Consider the following 21,184-nt stretch of genomic DNA (forward strand, 5'->3'; position numbering starts at 1 on the left):
TTTAAATTTTTTTGATGTTATTGCATCACTTTACGAAGTGGTATATACGTAATTGCATCAGTTTTAGTACCTATTTAATTAATTTCAATCATGACAGCAAAAGATAAGGATGCTTGTTTCTTTTAAACTATTTGATGAAAACGTTACATAAAATTGGGGTTGCATAATCATCCGAAATTATTATTATATTTTTGACTGGAAATTACAGGATTTATGCAATTTTAGTTTAATTAATATTGTATAAAATTGACCGCTCGTATAAGTTTGCTTAAAACATGCAACTCAAAAAACCCCATAATGGCAGCTCAAGAAGTAGATCACGCGTGTCCTGATCTTCTTATATAGACCTTGTAACAGTCGAAAGCGCGGCCATTTTTGAACCATACGTAACATTAACCCTTAATTCTTTTACTACGATTACTAAAATTGAAGTTCATAATTTAATAATTATTATGAGTGACTTTACTTACGTATTATCAATATTAGAAGTTGCTTCATCCATTACAAGAATTTTATTTTGACGAAGAATTGCTCTGGCTAAACAGATTAATTGCCTTTGTCCAATGCTAAAATTTCGTCCTCCTTCTGATAGATGTGCATCCAATCCTCCAGGCAATTTTCTTATTACATCTTTTAATTCCACCTTTGATTAAAATACTTCGTTCAGTGAAAACATTGAAATAAAGATTGTTTAACAAACGAATTTAAACATTTAATTATCCTAACCTCTTCAATGGCTTGCCACAATATGTCTTCGGAATACTCATTAAAAGGATCGATGTTTCTGCGAAGAGGACCAGTAAATAGTATTGGATCCTGAAAACAAATGGCGTATTTAAAAATCTCTATTTATGGATTCATGGTATAAAATTTAATCCATGATTTCAAATAAACCCTGAACAGATCGCAATTTTTTAAATTTATTACTTTAGTCATCATTCTGCAAAATGATTGTGATTATAGTGATATAACTAAATGTAGGCCTATGTATTCGGAATACAGGGTGTTAATGTAAAAGGATGTTCACTTTTTCACGAACAACACTATCATGCCTGATGTTTTAATATGATTACATAAAAACAATTTTTTAATGTATATATTGTAGCTGTTCAATATTGTGACACTCCATAATCAAATACACTACGAAAATATCGAGTAATCCAGAATTCTCAAATAACAATGCAGCATGCCAGTATTTTGCGAATCAGTATTAGTTCTGAGACGTATCAATAATAAATTAATTATCTTAGTCAATAATGCATTCATAATCCTTTTTTATGCTTTTTATTTTAAATACAGTATTGTCCTTTCCTGTGCATCTCCAGACTGATAAAAGAAACCCAGGAAAAACTGGGAATCGTAATGTAGCATGAGCCGATAGAAATCATACAGCACTAACAGCAACTTTCAGAAAGTACCGTGTTTCCCCGAAAATAAGATCTAGCACAGGTTTTGCTAAATTGCGAAATATAAGACCTCCCCCTGATAGTAAGACCTAGCAAATTTTTTTTTACTCGTAACGGTCATCGAGAGATGGTTGAAAGTGGCCGTTGGCTTTTTGAAAGTACAGCCACTGATTGGACAGCAGATAATCACGCCACACGGCATGATTTGCATAAGACTATGGCTTGGGAATCACAGATTTGCATAACGTTACGGCTGGTGATCGTTAATTGGTCGGCCGGGAATCAGGTTCCATCACATTTGCATAGTGCTACGGTTCAGTAAGCACTAATTGGTCACCGAGCCCGATGTCGACGCTATGAAAAGGTTAAGTTGAAGCGAGAGTGAGAAGTTCACTCCAGCACGGGAACTTCGTTAGTTCAGTTCGACACGAGCGGATATAATTCACTCTCGTTTAAGTTAGACTTGGGAATTTTTTTGTTCAACAATAAATGTGAATTCTTCTTCATGGAAAAATAAGACATCCCCGGAAAATAAGACTTAGCGCATCTTTGAGGGCAAAAATTAATATAAGATACTGTCTTATTTTCGGGGAAACACGGTATATAGATGATAGTATCTTGAAACAATCTGAAATATCTGTTACTTGCATTTTCGATAATTTGGAACCACTCTAATTCTGTTAGTTCTAGAAAGAAATGCAACTATAAGTTGCTCTAGATAGTACAACACGTTTACAAAATCTTTTGATCTAATAAATACAGGGTGCCTCAAAAGTTTTCATACATACAAAGGTGAAATGTAACTTTATTTACAAAACATTAAAATGTCAGCATTAAAATTTGAGTTGGTGGATTGACAGAGTAAGGCAACGGAACTCGTGGGTAAGCTTCCAATGAGGTAACTTCTAGCAGGACTTCCAATGGGGAAACTTGATTCTGTTTACGTGGTAGACACGTGAAGAAAACTTAGAACAGTGCACGATGGCCAGCTATCAGTGTTCAATGGTTTTTTATTTATTTAGTCACTGGTGGGCTTGATTTGTGCCACTATATGGAAACTCTTGAAACACCCTGTATATTTGGTCATTCAAAAAATTGTGTTGTAATTTCAAAATTCAAAATAGTTTCACTGTTACCATTATTACTGGCTTTTGAGAATTGGTAATTATTAAAGTAATTCAATCAATTTTAGGTTTATAACTATTTACTTGAGGAATAATCGATATTTTACTACGTAGATCTCTCAGACCGATGTCTTGAGTAACAACTCCGTCAATGATAATGTTTCCGTTAGGTTCTGTCATACGAAATAACGCAGAAATGATAGAACTCTTTCCAGCTCCTGTTCTTCCAACAATTCCTATCTAAAATCAAGATTAAAAAATATAAGAAAAATCTTAATTTGGAAAATTTCAGATATTTTACCTTTTCTCCCGACTTGATACGAAATGATAAATTATTTAGTACAGTATTTTTGCAATTTGAATATTGTAAAGAAACATTCTTAAATTCAATATTTCCTTTCTGAGGCCAATCAGCAGGAGGTTGTATTTCGGGAGAACTTTCGTACGCTGCTTCCGGTTTTAAGTTACTATAATTCAGTATACGGGTAACAGAATTCGTCTAAAATTAAATACCAATACACAAAATTTATCGAAATATTAATATACATTATGTATTGTTGAATATAATATACAAACATACCATATAGTCAATTTCAGACGAATGCTTAATACTCCATTGAAAAAGTAAGAATACCATTAATCCGTAATTGACAACAAGACCAATTTTACTTCCTGCATCATCTATTATGTCACGAAAAAATTAAGTGTTGAGTTACATACAGAATAGAGAAAATTCAAAATATATCCACTTACCTTCATTCATCGAAACAGTCAAAACGACAAAAGAAATAAAAAGATTTAGAAGACAGAAGAAATGACTGTATGCGCAATTCCATCGATTTAAAGCCACGTAAATAAACCATGTTGCTGTGTGTTTATCTTGATATTTATTGAATGTTGACTTGAATTTATTTTCTGCATTAAGTGCTCTGATTGTTGTCAGTCCATATAGAGACACACTCAGATGAGAAAATACGGGACTTCTGCCTGCGAAAAAACTTTTTGTATAATTTATAATAATATAATTAAATGAAAGAAATCATCAACCCGTGTCGGGGCTCATTGCCTTTCATAAAAACAAGGAGCCTAGATGCATTTCAAAATATTATAACATGAAAAAGGTCATTTTATCATATGATTACTTTATGTAATTTTTTTTCTATTATAAAATATTATAATAGAAAATTATAATGGACTTGCATAGCGATATTAAATTAAAATATTTTACGATTTTTTTACATTTAAAATCATATAGACACTTCGATACATTTTGTGTTACATTAAAACTAAAAATAGCTATTTATTACTCTACAATCTATTAACATTATCGTAGCAGTAAACAACTACATAACGTAATAAACCTGAAAATGAACCTTTTCCATGTTATATAACATTAAAATATGTCTGTTGAATAAGTGACCCAACATATAATAATGTATTTTGTCTTTTAGTAGAAAAGATCATTAAAAATAATTTCTTAACCATAACAATATGTCCATCATATATTTAAAAGAAATAAATTGCTGTACATAAGAAATACATACATTTTCCTTCCAAATATTTTATGCTTTTCAATACTCGTGTATGGGTGGTCCATAAAAAATGAAATGAGTATAAAAAGAGAAATATTACTATGAGTAAATAAGGACAGATTATTGCTTCAATCACAAACATACCGATAATGACAAAATATACCTGAAATAAGAGAACTCATTTTAAATACAAGCTACATTTTTAATCTATTATTGTAATGAATATGTAAAAATCTATTTTCAAGAGAACTTAAATTAATTCAAGATAATAGAGTTATTGCTTATTGCATTTGAAAATAAATAAATAAATAAATTGGTATAATATTTCAGACTAGTAATTACATAAAGCGTTATTTTCATTACTAGTCCATATATTAGGACTATCAATTAGAGGGGCAAGCTATTCCTTTAGTTTTTACTGGTTATGTTATCCAGATATCTGCTTACTAAATAGACAGAGCATTTTACTTCGTAGAATTATAACTCTTCGTCCCCACAGACCGAAATAACTGGCCATTTTTATTACTTACATTTACTAAATGTATGAGAAATAAATAATTTTAATGTGGATAATATATTAGCATATAGAATAAGGATACAATAAAGCTAGTTAAGTTTCATCCTGACAATGTATACTTATACATGTGTCTTTCCTTATAACCATAATTGACAATCCCCACTTTTGCAGGAAGAAAATTATAAGTCTAAGTCTGTTTCTCTCCTGTTTTATTACATCAAATTGACTACGTGTCTCTGACGCTTCTCCATATTGAAAGTCAGTGCGAAAAAACATATATTTGAAATAGTTACATAAAAGTTGAAAATTTTCGATAGGATGAGAGGGAGGAGTTCAGCACAATTGCTGATATGTTGACAAAAGGAAATGACATGTATTTTAAATAGGTACAGGCCCGGACATGCTGTTACAGCAGAGGCAATTCAAGAGGTAAGTAACGAGGTGGGGATGAGGGATGTAAATCTGGTCCTTTTTTTGGGACTCGGATATCTTTTTCGTAGTTCATTGGAAAATTACCGAACTCTGGAAAACCATCAAGCAACTGTGTGTATTTATATTCCAAAAAACAACACCCAAAAGTGTTACAATACTTTTTTGTTATTAAGCGTTAAATGGCAAAAGTGGACACTCGTTTTTTGAATAAATCTTTTCTCTGAGTCAATAATATTTTCCAAAAAGTAATTTATGCCTATGCCAGGATTTCACTAAGCGTTTTCTTTAACGAAATCATCAAAATTTAACGTGGAATTTTTTTAAAAACCAGACACAAAAGTGAAGAAGTTGTGGAAGAAGCATGGGCGTAGTCCATGTTATTATCGTTGCTGAATTATCTTTATGAACAAAAATTATTTCCGTGAAGAAGAAACTGAATTATAAAAATATCAAACACGATTCAATAAGAATAATATTAATTACATTATATTTTATATATATACTAGCTGTTACCCGCGACTTCGTCAGCGGAGGTTTTGCAAGCAAACCCCATTTACATCCAATATTTCAATAACCATAGTAATTGTTATATAACACCTACCGCTGAAGAGAATTGCCGAAAATCAAACGAACTATTTTCAATTTGATCAATTTTCTGAAACGTTTACAATCGTTCTATAATCGAACCAATACGCAATAACAAATTCGAATTTAAAACAGTTCGAACATTTTTAAAATTGAAATATATAAAAATATTTAAACAATGTCTGAAATGTGATCAATTTAATACACCTAAGTACTCGATGAAGACTAAACGTAGTTGAAAACAAAAAATCGCATCTAAAATAGTACAGTAGAAGCCATTCTTCCGGTTAAGCTTAATCCTCTCCCTCTCCCCCCGCGGGAGAATTTAGAAAAATCCCTTCTTAGTGTCCATTCTCATGGCATACCCTACTAAAACGCATACAATACGAATACGAAATAACAAATTCGAATTTAAAACGGTTCGAACATTTTTAAAATCGAAATGGATAAAAATATTTATAACAATGTCTGAAATGTTATTAATTTAATACACCTAAGTACTCGATGAAAACTATATTCTCTCCCTCACCCCCCGCGGGGAAATTTCTAAAAATCCCTTCTTAGTGTACATTCTCATGGCATACCCTACTACAACGCAGATAAAAACAAAAAATCGCATCTAAAATAGCGCAGTAGAAGCCGTTCTTCCGGTTAAGCCTTAATGCTCTCCCTCACCCCCCGCGGGGAAATTTCAAAAAATCCCTTCTTAGTATGCATTCTCATGGCATACCCTACTACAACACAGATAAAAACAAAAAAATCGCATCTAAAATAGTACAGTGGAAGCCGTTTTTCCGGTTAAGACTTAATGCTCTTCCTCACCCCCCGCGGGGGACTTTCTAAAAATCTCTTCTTAGTGTGCATTGCCATGGCATTCACTACTAAAACGCAGATAAAAACAAAAAATCGCATCTAAAATAGCGCAGTAGAAGCCGTTTTTCCGGTTAAGACTTAATGCTCCCCCTCACCCCCCCGCGTTGGAATTTCGAAAAATCCTTTCTTAGTGTGCGTTTCCATGACGTACCCTAACTGTGTACCAAATTTCACCTCTTTAGGTTAAGCGGTTTGCTCTGGGCGATGATGAATCAGTGAATGAATGAGTGAGTCAGTCAGGACAAGCAATTTTATATATTTAGATTATTTATACTGTGGTAAAATTGGTTTTCTTATATATTGTTATTGTATTATGTCGCAGTTCCAAGTATCCATGAAATCAAGTCTACTTATCTGATTTAATTCTAATGAGCAATATTCTTGAAAAAAAAAATGTTTTTCTCAAATAAGTTTTAATGAATTTTTAAAAATTCATTTATTATCGAATTTCACGGTAATTCAAAAATGATGTTACTAATTTTATAATTTTTCTCACACCCTATTTTTCTGCTATCATATTTTGTCACTAATTTTTACACATATAAAGTTTTAATGTTTGTTTCAACGTACCATATACTTATATAAATGTCTGAAAAGTCACAATATACTACAATGCTAAGAAGAAGACTCACTGCAAATAGAAACTCTATGACAGTACAGTAGCAGATCGACAATTTTGTCTTCTGGAAATGTAACATTGAAATTTCCAGTTGTAAATTTTAAATGCTTATACTTTTAATATTTGTAACTCTGGTAACAATCTAAATTTCATCGCAATTTTGAAAATATTACTTTTTAAATGATAGACCAATTGAGGTGTCCCTATGTACATTAAACTTTTGGTATTACTAACTATAAGAGAGATTATCCCAATGTAATGTACAATACATATAAAACTATGAATAAACTATATATATATTATTGTAATGAAGCTATATATTTTACTATTATTACTGAAAACTAATTAAAACTTACTCTTATGACTTCATAAACTATACTAGTTAATGAATCATCAATGCTGTTAATGTCTGTTGAAAATCGATCTAGAATTTTCCCTGGAAATTAGTAAAAATTAAAAGACAAATTAAGAAATATTTTATATTTTAAAATATATTTATTTAAATTTTATAAATTCGTGTATTATGAGCATTTTTTTATTTTTTATAGCTTTAGTAATAAATAATATTTTACATATAAAATGCATAATTGCTTATAGAAAATTAATTCCTGAATTGTTGAATTCTTCAACGGAAACGATAATCATTTATTTTGACAAATTGTTTTTAAACTTTTTTGGTTAATACTAGAAATTATATTCATTTTAAGTTTCTAAATAGAAAAACTAAACTGATAATCCAGACTGCACTTAATACATTTTAATACATTATAAAAAATGTATTAAAATCATTTACGTTATACAATTATTAATAAAATAAATGAATACAGTCTATTATTTACATACCAACAGGATTGCTATCCAGGAACGATATTGGAGTACGAATAATACATCGAAACATATTATTGTGAAGCTTTATAGATGCTGCCATGAACATTTCGTAAAACAATGATGCAGAAACTAATGTCATAACAAATGTTGCACAAACTAATCCAAAAAAAATGTACATGTTGAATTCAAGAGTTTGAAAATTTATAGTTTTTGTAAAGTTCGTGTTACTTGTCTCGTATGAAAAATTTTCAAACTTTTCTCTGTTTTGATTGTAAATTTTTTCATCGTTTAACCTGAAAATTAAACATAAAAATGGATTTATTATTTTAATATATGTATAATCACTTATCACTCAGAATAAACTACAAGTGCATTATTTAATATAAATCTATATCAATAAATCTAATACAGTAGAGCGTCGTTTAGCCGAAAGTCTGTTATCCGAAACGTCGGTTATCCGAAAGAATTCCAGTTGGCAAATTTAAATTTTCGCTAGTGCTGTGGCGCTGCCATCTTTGGCTATGTCTTGGGCTACTCAAATATTTTACGTTTTTTGATACTAAATTAACTTCTAAAGTATAATTTTTTTAGTTTTTATATTAAATATATTTATTTTGTTTGTACAAAATAAAGAAATAATTTTTAACGATACAATAGCCACGATTATTATTTTAGAAAGTTTATGTTAAGCTTAACATCGACGAAAATTCAACGCAAAGCGACACCCAACGGAGAAAAATTTCAACACGGGATAGGTTAATATATTTTTTCGTACATAATCGGTTATCCGAAAAACAAGTTATTCGAACAGTTCCAGTTCCAATTGATTCAAATAAACGACGGTCTACTGTAATTACAAATAAAAAATTTTCTCGATATAACAGAACATTTTCAGTGAAGCGCTTTGAATGTGAGGTTTTATAAGATTTTTTTCAGAAATTTCACGCTGACATCAATACATAAATAAAGAAACAATACAAAGTAGTATCTAAGTTAAAGGAATATTGAAAGTCGTAGATGGCACTATGCAAATATTAAGAAGTTGAAAGTAATACGTGAAACTTTGTAATATGAAGAGTTAATTGGAGGATATTCATTACATTTCTAGTTACGAAATTACGAATTAAAACTAATAAAGTTCAAATTCATACCATTTAATCATCCAATAATCGCCGAAACTGTAAACGGCCTGAGTTGAGAAAAGCATTAAGATTATAAGAAACTTGAAGAATAAACCAGCTCCAGCATTAACATATGCTTTATAAACAGATAATCCTACAACTCCATGTCTTTTATCTTCTTGTAATTGCTTGTGATTGGTATTCTAGAAAAAATAATAGTTAAAACATTTATACTTTAATTGAAACATTACACTATATTCTTGAAAAGTAAGCATTTCATGCTGAAAAACGTAAATTTCCTATTTGTAATTGCCTTTAAAAAGAGTGTTAATGTTTTACATTGTTGTGTGTGAATTCTAATTGTTCTTGTATCAAATTAAACTAATTAACACTAAAAGTAAATTACTGTTAATTAAGAAATATACATCAAAAGATGTAATGTTTTGAAGTATTGATTTCCTTATAGAAAAATTATTTTATTTGGCTTTGCTCACTATACAACCTGATTATATTTTCGTGGAAAACTTGGGATATTATCTTCAAATTTAGATTTGAATTATTAATATTATTCAATGTAAATTTGTCATCTTGTGTTTGTTTTGCGGTGCCATTGAAAATTGTATTTCTATGATACAAATAGTTAGTCCATATATTCACAGATTAGGCATAATTCCTCAATAACGAAACAACTAAAAATAAAATTTTTGTAAAGTGAAATCGTATAAAGTGAAATACGCTTATTGTTCTGATTTACTGTATAATTACTTGATACACCCCATCGAAGATTAAAAAGTTATAATATAAAAAGTTTTGAAAAAAAATGTAAATACATTATAATTGTAGTTACAATGATATAATAAGTACCAGTATTTAACTCCTTAAGCGTCGAGTAATTTTTGATATTAATGTAATTAAACATAAAAAATACTTAAAACTGAAAAAAAAAACGAAAGAAATGCGTTAATTTTGAAGAAAAAGCTTCAAATTTTATTTTCCTTTGTCTCCGCTTTCTGTGAAATTTGACACTGACAAGTCATTGTTTACACAGCTGGATGACCTTGTCGTATATCCCGGGACATTCTCAAAAATGTCTCGGGAGGAGAAGGGTTTAAAGTAGGGTGAATACTAACTAGACTTATATTTTTAAACATTTTGAAGAAAAAGCTCCAAATTTTATTTTCCTTTGTCTTGCCTTTCTGTGAAATTTAACACCGATGAGTCATTGTTTACACAGCTGGATGACCTTGAACACAGCTGGAGTCAGATTTCCCGGGACATTCTCTCAGAAGTCTCGGGAGGACAAGGGTNTTCTTGAAATATTATAATGTACTGAAAATGTATTAAAAATCTAAATGTACTTTTAATTTACTGGAAAGGGCAAAATGTACCAGAAAAGTACAAATGTACTAGGAACGGCAACACTGGTTTCAGGTCTTACTTATCAGTTCACAAGAATTTATCATTGGTAGTTGATTATTGTGATTTATTTCATTATTTATTTAAGTAAATCAACTCTCTTACTGTCTCTGGTAGGAGAGTTCATATATACTGTTTACGTAATTTGATTTTGATAAATCGTATTGTTCGAAGTGAAAAAAAAACAAAATATTATACATCTAAAAATACTGTGGCATAAATGAACAAAGTGCATTGATTTTATCATATAATTTAATAATTATTATGAGTGACTTTACTTACGTATTATCAATATTAGAAGTTGCTTCATCCATTACAAGAATTTTATTTTGACGAAGAATTGCTCTGGCTAAACAGATTAATTGCCTTTGTCCAATGCTAAAATTTCGTCCTCCTTCTGATAGATGTGCATCCAATCCTCCAGGCAATTTTCTTATTACATCTTTTAATTCCACCTTTGATTAGAATACTTCGTTCAGTGAAAACATTGAAATAAAGATTGTTTAACAAACGAATTTAAACATTTAATTATCCTAACCTCTTCAATGGCTTGCCACAATATGTCTTCGGAATACTCATTAAAAGGATCGATGTTTCTGCGAAGAGGACCAGTAAATAGTATTGGATCCTGAAAACAAATGGCGTATTTAAAAATCTCTATTTATGGATTCATGGTATAAAATTTAATCCATGATTTCAAATAAACCCTGAACAGATCGCAATTTTTTAAATTTATTACTTTAGTCATCATTCTGCAAAATGATTGTGATTATAGTGATATAACTAAATGTAGGCCTATGTATTCGGAATACAGGGTGTTAATGTAAAAGGATGTTCACTTTTTCACGAACAACACTATCATGCCTGATGTTTTAATATGATTACATAAAAACAATTTTTTAATGTATATATTGTAGCTGTTCAATATTGTGACACTCCATAATCAAATACACTACGAAAATATCGAGTAATCCAGAATTCTCAAATAACAATGCAGCATGCCAGTATTTTGCGAATCAGTATTAGTTCTGGGACGTATCAATAATAAATTAATTATCTTAGTCAATAATGCATTCATAATCCTTTTTTATGCTTTTTATTTTAAATACAGTATTGTCCTTTCCTGTGCATCTCCAGACTGATAAAAGAAACCCAGGAAAAACTGGGAATCGTAATGTAGCATGAGCCGATAGAAATCATACAGCACTAACAGCAACTTTCAGAAAGTACCGTGTTTCCCCGAAAATAAGACCTAGCACAGGTTTTGCTAAATTGCGAAATATAAGACCTCCCCCTGATAGTAAGACCTAGCAAATTTTTTTTTACTCGTAACGGTCATCGAGAGATGGTTGAAAGTGGCCGTTGGCTTTTTGAAAGTACAGCCACTGATTGGACAGCAGATAATCACGCCACACGGCATGATTTGCATAAGACTATGGCTTGGGAATCACAGATTTGCATAACGTTACGGCTGGTGATCGTTAATTGGTCGGCCGGGAATCAGGTTCCATCACATTTGCATAGTGCTACGGTTCAGTAAGCACTAATTGGTCACCGAGCCCGATGTCGACGCTATGAAAAGGTTAAGTTGAAGCGAGAGTGAGAAGTTCACTCCAGCACGGGAACTTCGTTAGTTCAGTTCGACACGAGCGGATATAATTCACTCTCGTTTAAGTTAGACTTGGGAATTTTTTTGTTCAACAATAAATGTGAATTCTTCTTCATGGAAAAATAAGACATCCCCGGAAAATAAGACTTAGCGCATCTTTGAGGGCAAAAATTAATATAAGATACTGTCTTATTTTCGGGGAAACACGGTATATAGATGATAGTATCTTGAAACAATCTGAAATATCTGTTACTTGCATTTTCGATAATTTGGAACCACTCTAATTCTGTTAGTTCTAGAAAGAAATGCAACTATAAGTTGCTCTAGATAGTACAACACGTTTACAAAATCTTTTGATCTAATAAATACAGGGTGCCTCAAAAGTTTTCATACATACAAAGGTGAAATGTAACTTTATTTACAAAACATTAAAATGTCAGCATTAAAATTTGAGTTGGTGGATTGACAGAGTAAGGCAACGGAACTCGTGGGTAAGCTTCCAATGAGGTAACTTCTAGCAGGACTTCCAATGGGGAAACTTGATTCTGTTTACGTGGTAGACACGTGAAGAAAACTTAGAACAGTGCACGATGGCCAGCTATCAGTGTTCAATGGTTTTTTATTTATTTAGTCACTGGTGGGCTTGATTTGTGCCACTATATGGAAACTCTTGAAACACCCTGTATATTTGGTCATTCAAAAAATTGTGTTGTAATTTCAAAATTCAAAATAGTTTCACTGTTACCATTATTACTGGCTTTTGAGAATTGGTAATTATTAAAGTAATTCAATCAATTTTAGGTTTATAACTATTTACTTGAGGAATAATCGATATTTTACTACGTAGATCTCTCAGACCGATGTCTTGAGTAACAACTCCGTCAATGATAATGTTTCCGTTAGGTTCTGTCATACGAAATAACGCAGAAATGATAGAACTCTTTCCAGCTCCTGTTCTTCCAACAATTCCTATCTAAAATCAAGATTAAAAAATATAAGAAAAATCTTAATTTGGAAAATTTCAGATATTTTACCTTTTCTCCCGACTTGATACGAAATGATAAATTATTTAGTACAGTATTTTTGCAATTTGAATATTGTAAAGAAACATTCTTAAATTCAATATTTCCTTTCTGAGGCCAATCAGCAGGAGGTTGTATTTCGGGAGAACTTTCGTACGCTGCTTCCGGTTTTAAGTTACTATAATTCAGTATACGGGTAACAGAATTCGTCTAAAATTAAATACCAATACACAAAATTTATCGAAATATTAATATACATTATGTATTGTTGAATATAATATACAAACATACCATATAGTCAATTTCAGACGAATGCTTAATACTCCATTGAAAAAGTAAGAATACCATTAATCCGTAATTGACAACAAGACCAATTTTACTTCCTGCATCATCTATTATGTCACGAAAAAATTAAGTGTTGAGTTACATACAGAATAGAGAAAATTCAAAATATATCCACTTACCTTCATTCATCGAAACAGTCAAAACGACAAAAGAAATAAAAAGATTTAGAAGACAGAAGAAATGACTGTATGCGCAATTCCATCGATTTAAAGCCACGTAAATAAACCATGTTGCTGTGTGTTTATCTTGATATTTATTGAATGTTGACTTGAATTTATTTTCTGCATTAAGTGCTCTGATTGTTGTCAGTCCATATAGAGACACACTCAGATGAGAAAATACGGGACTTCTGCCTGCGAAAAAACTTTTTGTATAATTTATAATAATATAATTAAATGAAAGAAATCATCAACCCGTGTCGGGGCTCATTGCCTTTCATAAAAACAAGGAGCCTAGATGCATTTCAAAATATTATAACATGAAAAAGGTCATTTTATCATATGATTACTTTATGTAATTTTTTTTCTATTATAAAATATTATAATAGAAAATTATAATGGACTTGCATAGCGATATTAAATTAAAATATTTTACGATTTTTTTACATTTAAAATCATATAGACACTTCGATACATTTTGTGTTACATTAAAACTAAAAATAGCTATTTATTACTCTACAATCTATTAACATTATCGTAGCAGTAAACAACTACATAACGTAATAAACCTGAAAATGAACCTTTTCCATGTTATATAACATTAAAATATGTCTGTTGAATAAGTGACCCAACATATAATAATGTATTTTGTCTTTTAGTAGAAAAGATCATTAAAAATAATTTCTTAACCATAACAATATGTCCATCATATATTTAAAAGAAATAAATTGCTGTACATAAGAAATACATACATTTTCCTTCCAAATATTTTATGCTTTTCAATACTCGTGTATGGGTGGTCCATAAAAAATGAAATGAGTATAAAAAGAGAAATATTACTATGAGTAAATAAGGACAGATTATTGCTTCAATCACAAACATACCGATAATGACAAAATATACCTGAAATAAGAGAACTCATTTTAAATACAAGCTACATTTTTAATCTATTATTGTAATGAATATGTAAAAATCTATTTTCAAGAGAACTTAAATTAATTCAAGATAATAGAGTTATTGCTTATTGCATTTGAAAATAAATAAATAAATAAATTGGTATAATATTTCAGACTAGTAATTACATAAAGCGTTATTTTCATTACTAGTCCATATATTAGGACTATCAATTAGAGGGGCAAGCTATTCCTTTAGTTTTTACTGGTTATGTTATCCAGATATCTGCTTACTAAATAGACAGAGCATTTTACTTCGTAGAATTATAACTCTTCGTCCCCACAGACCGAAATAACTGGCCATTTTTATTACTTACATTTACTAAATGTATGAGAAATAAATAATTTTAATGTGGATAATATATTAGCATATAGAATAAGGATACAATAAAGCTAGTTAAGTTTCATCCTGACAATGTATACTTATACATGTGTCTTTCCTTATAACCATAATTGACAATCCCCACTTTTGCAGGAAGAAAATTATAAGTCTAAGTCTGTTTCTCTCCTGTTTTATTACATCAAATTGACTACGTGTCTCTGACGCTTCTCCATATTGAAAGTCAGTGCGAAAAAACATATATTTGAAATAGTTACATAAAAGTTGAAAATTTTCGATAGGATGAGAGGGAGGAGTTCAGCACAATTGCTGATATGTTGACAAAAGGAAATGACATGTATTTTAAATAGGTACAGGCCCGGACATGCTGTTACAGCAGAGGCAATTCAAGAGGTAAGTAACGAGGTGGGGATGAGGGATGTAAATCTGGTCCTTTTTTTGGGACTCGGATATCTTTTTCGTAGTTCATTGGAAAATTACCGAACTCTGGAAAACCATCAAGCAACTGTGTGTATTTATATTCCAAAAAACAACACCCAAAAGTGTTACAATACTTTTTTGTTATTAAGCGTTAAATGGCAAAAGTGGACACTCGTTTTTTGAATAAATCTTTTCTCTGAGTCAATAATATTTTCCAAAAAGTAATTTATGCCTATGCCAGGATTTCACTAAGCGTTTTCTTTAACGAAATCATCAAAATTTAACGTGGAATTTTTTTAAAAACCAGACACAAAAGTGAAGAAGTTGTGGAAGAAGCATGGGCGTAGTCCATGTTATTATCGTTGCTGAATTATCTTTATGAACAAAAATTATTTCCGTGAAGAAGAAACTGAATTATAAAAATATCAAACACGATTCAATAAGAATAATATTAATTACATNACTTAATTAAACTTATATATAATAAAATCTATTAATTAAAAAAATTAAAAAACTATCGGAGATCGTTTTTGACATCAGAAACTAGCTTTAAATAACTTTACCGAAGGAAAATCAGTGCACCACAACTTTAGAACGATGAATGAAATTTGATATCAAACTCCCATTAAAAAACTATTAAAAAGCAATTAAGCGTGAAGCGTGCGTCATTAAAGGTAAATTAAAATCGCGATAAAATTTTAATTAATTAAAAAATTTTGTTAACAATCAAAGTCAACTCTTACTACATTATTATTAATTTCGACATCTTGAAGCACGTCAACTTGTTTAATGTTAGGTATTTTTTTGTCGTTGAAACATACGGTCGACAATTCCATGCTACTTTTAACAATTTCATTTTCTCGTGAATCTTCTGCATAGCATTCACAACATTTCATTTCATTACGATTGCCAAAGAATTCACATTTTCCCTAAAATAAAACAACAGAAATTTGTATTAACAATATTTGAATTAATATATTTATTTAAACGATAAATTAATACATGTTACACAAGAGAAATATTTTTCGTTATCTTTATACAGTACATATTTGTAATACAATTATAGTGGCTTACATTTCGTGAAATATTTTTCTATAGAATGAATAGAAGTAGAATTTAATAAGAATTTGCTAATTGAAATACAGTCGAAATCCATAAAATAACGGCCATTGACAAAAAGCATGGAAATAATCGTTCTATATAACGATTGTTTTTTTTTTATGAAATTTTGTTCTTTATGAACTAACGATCATAGAAAATAACCTGCAAATAATTAATGAAAATGGTGACAGGTTTCGTGCACTAATTTACAAATCAAAAATAGCGATCTGTTCTCAGGTTCGACTGTATTATTGAATATTATGACTAACATAGAAGATTATCAAGCAAAGTTGTATATGATATATTAATTTTCTCACCTTATTTAACACTAAAATTTTAGTTGTAGAATTTAGAAATTGTATTTGATGTGTAACGAGAATGCAAACTTTTTCTTTTAAATATTCTTTTATACATCTGAAAAATAATAAATTTTTAAATACATTAAAATATACGTATTGACTAACGTTTAAATCCACTATTTACTTTACGAATAAGTGTTTCGCTACTGGAGCATCAACAGCACTTAACGGATCATCAAGGAGGAATATATCTGCATCTACGTATAATGCTCTGAAAATATATATTTAAATATATTTACAACATAATCAATGGGTAAGTATTACACCGAGAAGCAATATCTACGATTGTGTTGATCTTATTTTTCTTAAAATAAGAAGTTTCTGACCTTGCAAGATTAATTCTTGCTTTCTGACCACCGCTCATCATCACTCCTCTTTCACCTACAACTGTCAAATCTTCTTCTGGAAATAAACTTATATCCTAAAATAAGTAAAACCTATATTAGTATTTCTCATAATATATATATAGATATAAAACTTGATATACAGAACGTACACAAGTATAAATATTATATAATATTTAAATATATGATTATAGAGTAACCTGATCTCGTAACACGTATCCATCTTAAGGAGATCACACATATGCTACGTTTCCTTATTTCCATTANAAAATAAGACATCCCCGGAAAATAAGACTTAGCGCATCTTTGAGGGCAAAAATTAATATAAGATACTGTCTTATTTTCGGGGAAACACGGTATATAGATGATAGTATCTTGAAACAATCTGAAATATCTGTTACTTGCATTTTCGATAATTTGGAACCACTCTAATTCTGTTAGTTCTAGAAAGAAATGCAACTATAAGTTGCTCTAGATAGTACAACACGTTTACAAAATCTTTTGATCTAATAAATACAGGGTGCCTCAAAAGTTTTCATACATACAAAGGTGAAATGTAACTTTATTTACAAAACATTAAAATGTCAGCATTAAAATTTGAGTTGGTGGATTGACAGAGTAAGGCAACGGAACTCGTGGGTAAGCTTCCAATGAGGTAACTTCTAGCAGGACTTCCAATGGGGAAACTTGATTCTGTTTACGTGGTAGACACGTGAAGAAAACTTAGAACAGTGCACGATGGCCAGCTATCAGTGTTCAATGGTTTTTTATTTATTTAGTCACTGGTGGGCTTGATTTGTGCCACTATATGGAAACTCTTGAAACACCCTGTATATTTGGTCATTCAAAAAATTGTGTTGTAATTTCAAAATTCAAAATAGTTTCACTGTTACCATTATTACTGGCTTTTGAGAATTGGTAATTATTAAAGTAATTCAATCAATTTTAGGTTTATAACTATTTACTTGAGGAATAATCGATATTTTACTACGTAGATCTCTCAGACCGATGTCTTGAGTAACAACTCCGTCAATGATAATGTTTCCGTTAGGTTCTGTCATACGAAATAACGCAGAAATGATAGAACTCTTTCCAGCTCCTGTTCTTCCAACAATTCCTATCTAAAATCAAGATTAAAAAATATAAGAAAAATCTTAATTTGGAAAATTTCAGATATTTTACCTTTTCTCCCGACTTGATACGAAATGATAAATTATTTAGTACAGTATTTTTGCAATTGGAATATTGTAAAGAAACATTCTTAAATTCAATATTTCCTTTCTGAGGCCAATCAGCAGGAGGTTGTATTTCGGGAGAACTTTCGTACGCTGCTTCCGGTTTTAAGTTACTATAATTCAGTATACGGGTAACAGAATTCGTCTAAAATTAAATACCAATACACAAAATTTATCGAAATATTAATATACATTATGTATTGTTGAATATAATATACAAACATACCATATAGTCAATTTCAGACGAATGCTTAATACTCCATTGAAAAAGTAAGAATACCATTAATCCGTAATTGACAACAAGACCAATTTTACTTCCTGCATCATCTATTATGTCACGAAAAAATTAAGTGTTGAGTTACATACAGAATAGAGAAAATTCAAAATATATCCACTTACCTTCATTCATCGAAACAGTCAAAACGACAAAAGAAATAAAAAGATTTAGAAGACAGAAGAAATGACTGTATGCGCAATTCCATCGATTTAAAGCCACGTAAATAAACCATGTTGCTGTGTGTTTATCTTGATATTTATTGAATGTTGACTTGAATTTATTTTCTGCATTAAGTGCTCTGATTGTTGTCAGTCCATATAGAGACACACTCAGATGAGAAAATACGGGACTTCTGCCTGCGAAAAAACTTTTTGTATAATTTATAATAATATAATTAAATGAAAGAAATCATCAACCCGTGTCGGGGCTCATTGCCTTTCATAAAAGCAAGGAGCCTAGATGCATTTCAAAATATTATAACATGAAAAAGGTCATTTTATCATATGATTACTTTATGTAATTTTTTTTCTATTATAAAATATTATAATAGAAAATTATAATGGACTTGCATAGCGATATTAAATTAAAATATTTTACGATTTTTTTACATTTAAAATCATATAGACACTTCGATACATTTTGTGTTACATTAAAACTAAAAATAGCTATTTATTACTCTACAATCTATTAACATTATCGTAGCAGTAAACAACTACATAACGTAATAAACCTGAAAATGAACCTTTTCCATGTTATATAACATTAAAATATGTCTGTTGAATAAGTGACCCAACATATAATAATGTATTTTGTCTTTTAGTAGAAAAGATCATTAAAAATAATTTCTTAACCATAACAATATGTCCATCATATATTTAAAAGAAATAAATTGCTGTACATAAGAAATACATACATTTTCCTTCCAAATATTTTATGCTTTTCAATACTCGTGTATGGGTGGTCCATAAAAAATGAAATGAGTATAAAAAGAGAAATATTACTATGAGTAAATAAGGACAGATTATTGCTTCAATCACAAACATACCGATAATGACAAAATATACCTGAAATAAGAGAACTCATTTTAAATACAAGCTACATTTTTAATCTATTATTGTAATGAATATGTAAAAATCTATTTTCAAGAGAACTTAAATTAATTCAAGATAATAGAGTTATTGCTTATTGCATTTGAAAATAAATAAATAAATAAATTGGTATAATATTTCAGACTAGTAATTACATAACGCGTTATTTTCATTACTAGTCCATATATTAGGACTATCAATTAGAGGGGCAAGCTATTCCTTTAGTTTTTACTGGTTATGTTATCCAGATATCTGCTTACTAAATAGACAGAGCATTTTACTTCGTAGAATTATAACTCTTCGTCCCCACAGACCGAAATAACTGGCCATTTTTATTACTTACATTTACTAAATGTATGAGAAATAAATAATTTTAATGTGGATAATATATTAGCATATAGAATAAGGATACAATAAAGCTAGTTAAGTTTCATCCTGACAATGTATACTTATACATGTGTCTTTCCTTATAACCATAATTGACAATCCCCACTTTTGCAGGAAGAAAATTATAAGTCTAAGTCTGTTTCTCTCCTGTTTTATTACATCAAATTGACTACGTGTCTCTGACGCTTCTCCATATTGAAAGTCAGTGCGAAAAAACATATATTTGAAATAGTTACATAAAAGTTGAAAATTTTCGATAGGATGAGAGGGAGGAGTTCAGCACAATTGCTGATATGTTGACAAAAGGAAATGACATGTATTTTAAATAGGTACAGGCCCGGACATGCTGTTACAGCAGAGGCAATTCAAGAGGTAAGTAACGAGGTGGGGATGAGGGATGTAAATCTGGTCCTTTTTTTGGGACTCGGATATCTTTTTCGTAGTTCATTGGAAAATTACCGAACTCTGGAAAACCATCAAGCAACTGTGTGTATTTATATTCCAAAAAACAACACCCAAAAGTGTTACAATACTTTTTTGTTATTAAGCGTTAAATGGCAAAAGTGGACACTCGTTTTTTGAATAAATCTTTTCTCTGAGTCAATAATATTTTCCAAAAAGTAATTTATGCCTATGCCAGGATTTCACTAAGCGTTTTCTTTAACGAAATCATCAAAATTTAACGTGGAATTTTTTTAAAAACCAGACACAAAAGTGAAGAAGTTGTGGAAGAAGCATGGGCGTAGTCCATGTTATTATCGTTGCTGAATTATCTTTATGAACAAAAATTATTTCCGTGAAGAAGAAACTGAATTATAAAAATATCAAACACGATTCAATAAGAATAATATTAATTACATTATATTTTATATATATACTAGCTGTTACCCGCGACTTCGTCAGCGGAGGTTTTGCAAGCAAACCCCATTTACATCCAATATTTCAATAACCATAGTAATTGTTATATAACACCTACCGCTGAAGAGAATTGCCGAAAATCAAACGAACTATTTTCAATTTGATCAATTTTCTGAAACGTTTACAATCGTTCTATAATCGAACCAATACGCAATAACAAATTCGAATTTAAAAC

The 21,184-nt window shown here is 30.2% G+C and overlaps 1 protein-coding gene across 1 annotated transcript in view; it reads right to left on the minus strand.

Annotated features, from left to right (window-relative positions):
- LOC111633585 (multidrug resistance-associated protein 4-like) overlaps positions 1-21,184 on the minus strand; it is a 58,960-nt gene that overhangs the window by 3,099 nt on the left and 34,677 nt on the right. Inside the window, exons 22-38 of the mRNA XM_023378193.1 lie at positions 16,719-16,815; positions 16,044-16,229; positions 14,472-14,490; positions 13,549-13,782; positions 13,376-13,476; positions 13,172-13,294; positions 12,880-13,035; positions 10,992-11,081; positions 10,771-10,908; positions 9,153-9,240; positions 7,932-8,072; positions 3,284-3,517; positions 3,111-3,211; positions 2,832-3,029; positions 2,615-2,770; positions 727-816; positions 471-643 (exon numbers count right to left, since the gene is read on the minus strand). Of these exons, the coding sequence (XP_023233961.1) occupies positions 471-643; positions 727-816; positions 2,615-2,770; positions 2,832-3,029; positions 3,111-3,211; positions 3,284-3,517; positions 7,932-8,072; positions 9,153-9,240; positions 10,771-10,908; positions 10,992-11,081; positions 12,880-13,035; positions 13,172-13,294; positions 13,376-13,476; positions 13,549-13,782; positions 14,472-14,490; positions 16,044-16,229; positions 16,719-16,815 (2,325 nt within the window). The remainder of the gene's footprint in view (positions 1-470; positions 644-726; positions 817-2,614; positions 2,771-2,831; positions 3,030-3,110; positions 3,212-3,283; positions 3,518-7,931; positions 8,073-9,152; positions 9,241-10,770; positions 10,909-10,991; positions 11,082-12,879; positions 13,036-13,171; positions 13,295-13,375; positions 13,477-13,548; positions 13,783-14,471; positions 14,491-16,043; positions 16,230-16,718; positions 16,816-21,184) is intronic.

The sequence above is a fragment of the Centruroides sculpturatus genome, unplaced genomic scaffold, assembly GCF_000671375.1.
Source record: "Centruroides sculpturatus isolate CEXI.00-Female unplaced genomic scaffold, Cexi_2.0 scaffold551, whole genome shotgun sequence".
Lineage (NCBI taxonomy): Eukaryota > Metazoa > Arthropoda > Arachnida > Scorpiones > Buthidae > Centruroides > Centruroides sculpturatus.